Below are 2,704 nucleotides of genomic sequence, written 5' to 3'. Positions count from 1 at the left end.
GGAGGAGGAGGAGGAGGAGGAGGAGGAGGAGGAGGAGGAGAAGAAGAAGAAGAAGACGACGACGAAGAAGTATTTATGTACACTATGCTCGACATTAATTCATAAAATGAAGAAAATAAAACACCTGACTGTGGGACGTTGCATGAAAAAGTAAAAGGAAGGCACGATCTTGACAAACCAAAAGGACACAACTCAGAATGAAAAATAAATAGTATTATTACTTGGATAGTTATCTCTCATGAGAGTCAATTTATCCACAGCACCAGGTTAAAATGTCCACCAAACAGGACGCAACAAATGGGGTAACGGTACAGGTTTAACGCACCTGTGCCTAATCAACACGATTAGGTTATTTAACAGACGTGACCTCTGAGTTTAACAAGATTACAGGTGTTTCAAGAGAATATCAAACAAACACAAAAAAAAAGAGGAGAGACAAGGAGAATAGATTATGTTTGATGGGAAAGGAGGAAAAAAGCATATTAGAGCACCCGCCAACCACTAACAAATTACGTCAATAAGTAGATGTAAAATGTAAGGCAGACAGAAGCAACAGAAAGACGTAATAATATAACTACATGTATACACCTTGCAAATAACATAAATCTTCATTTAAAAATATGAATCCAACCCAAAGCAAGACAAACGAAACAATGAAGAAAGTCTTACGTCTGGTGTAGCCGTACTCGTCCTCTTCCTCGCTGTCACTGAAGGATTCCTCCGCACCTTTCCCATCTCCCTGTTCGAAACTCTGAAACATATTATAGAGGGTCATTCATTTTAGATATATTAGCTTATAGTAATAAGATGCACTTTCTCAAAACTAGAACGGCCACAAACACCCCTTGAAAAAAGTCGGGACTGAGGGTAATATAATAGAAGGATCATCTACCTTCTCTGGTACTTCGAGGGAAGACAGTCCTCACAGATAGAGACAGACATATCTTTAAGTACAAGAGCAGGTAAACTCTAATGTCCAATTCAAAACGTAGGTGTTTCAAGCCTTCATTTGCACAATGTCGATCATTAAGGATGCAGACTGCTTCAACCCTGCCTTTCAAGGCCAACCCAGGCTAAGAGGGCTGCAGAAAGACGGAGATACTCTATAAAACAAACCCCAACACACACAAACGGGAATCGTACTTATGTCCTCTGGGTGCAACGATGAAGTGCCTTATCGTACACCCCAGATTTAGCAGTTCATAAAAATCACATGTACGAGTATGAACACATTGTACATTAGTAAAAACAAAACAAAAAGGAAGCATGTCGCAGGCAAAGATTCCTTTACGCCGTCACCTTTTCCAGCATCACACACCTTGTGTGCTTTGGTTGCTGTTGTTCATGCTGCTGCTGCTGCTACTACTGTTGTTGTTGTTTTTGTCGTTGTTGTTGTTGTTATAGTTTTGTTGTTGTTGTTACTGTTGTCGTCGTTGTTGTTATAGCTGTTGTTGTTGTTGTTGTTGTTGTTATAGCTGTTGCTGTTGTTGTTATTATTACTGTTGATGTTTCTGCTATTGGCGTCTAGCACCTTCCGAAACACCACCCTGATCGTGACAACGGTCGCCTATTAAGTTCTCCCCACACGGGACTCGAACTCACGCCAGACGGACACCGCAATAAAAGGAGGTGAAGGGCAAGTAAGTCAGATCCCACACGGACTCGAACCTCAGACCTCCACACATAACATATTTTAAGATTGCCACCAACCAGGTACAGTCGAAATTGTCTAAAAGACCATCAACTTTTGATAAGAAAAATGCTCGTCTTAGACAGATGATATTTTTTTTAAAAACCCACAAAAACCCCCAACAAAAACATCCGCAACAAAACAAAACAAAACAAAACAAACAAAAAACGCAAAGGGGCGAAATGGGAAGTAACCGTTTGCACACGTATTTGTTTTTATACAGGTAGCCGTTAGAGCAGGCTGGGCTATAATAAATATATCGGTCTGTGGTGTCAAATAAAACGAATAACAGAATCTCAAAACAAAACGAATCCCAAGTAATCCAAAAGAACTCGCGATCGAGAGCAGCTCCGCGAACCAGGAAGTCACAGAAAAGTAATCAAAGCCGTCCCAGAAACCTGGGGAGGGCGGTGCCCCCTCACCTAGAGCCTACCGTCTCCCCCCTCCCTCTCCTCCTTCCCTCCCTCTTTCTTCTCCCCTCCTCCCCTTCCTCTCACCCTCTCCTCCTCTTCCCTTCTCCCCTCCCTCTCCCTTACCTCCCTCCCTCCCTTTTTCTTCTCCCCTCCCTCTCCTCCTTCACTCCCTCTTTCTTCTCCCCTCCCTCTCCTCCTTCACTCCCCCTTTCTTCTCCCCTCCCTCTCACCCTGTCCCCCCCTTCCTCTCACCTCTCCTCCACTCCCACCCCCCTCTCTCCGCGCGGTGATCTCCACCGGGCTAAACCTCAGTCACACTTTATCAGGGCAAGATCTGACCGGGAAGGAGGTGCCTGGATGATATCGACCCATTTCCTCCGTTTCCCATGTCTCACTCTGTACCTCTCTCTCACCCCCTCCCCCTAGCCCCCCCTCCAAACCACAAATAGAGATTTCTCTGAAGCGTCCCTCTTTCCCTTTCTCTCTCTCTCTCTCTCTCTTCCTCCCTCCCTTCCTAAGTCTATTTGTTGTTTGCCTGCCTGCATGTCTGTTTATCTGCCTGCCTGCCTGCTTGTCTGTTTGTTTGTCTGCCTGCCTGTCT

General features: G+C 44.6%; 1 protein-coding gene across 1 annotated transcript in view; it reads right to left on the bottom strand.

Annotated features, from left to right (window-relative positions):
- The window catches only part of LOC101862466 (multiple PDZ domain protein), a gene marked incomplete at its 5' end in the record, with an annotated part of 41,188 nt that extends 40,437 nt beyond the window's left edge, over positions 1-751 (bottom strand). The window contains 1 exon segment of the mRNA XM_013083855.2: positions 670-751. Coding sequence (XP_012939309.1) covers positions 670-751 — 82 coding nt within the window.
- Between the last annotated feature and the right edge of the window lie 1,953 nt (positions 752-2,704).

This window comes from Aplysia californica, unplaced genomic scaffold (genome assembly GCF_000002075.1).
Source record: "Aplysia californica isolate F4 #8 unplaced genomic scaffold, AplCal3.0 scaffold00012, whole genome shotgun sequence".
In the NCBI taxonomy this organism is placed as follows: Eukaryota; Metazoa; Mollusca; class Gastropoda; order Aplysiida; family Aplysiidae; genus Aplysia; species Aplysia californica.
This window is presented reverse-complemented; position numbering and strand designations above follow the sequence as displayed.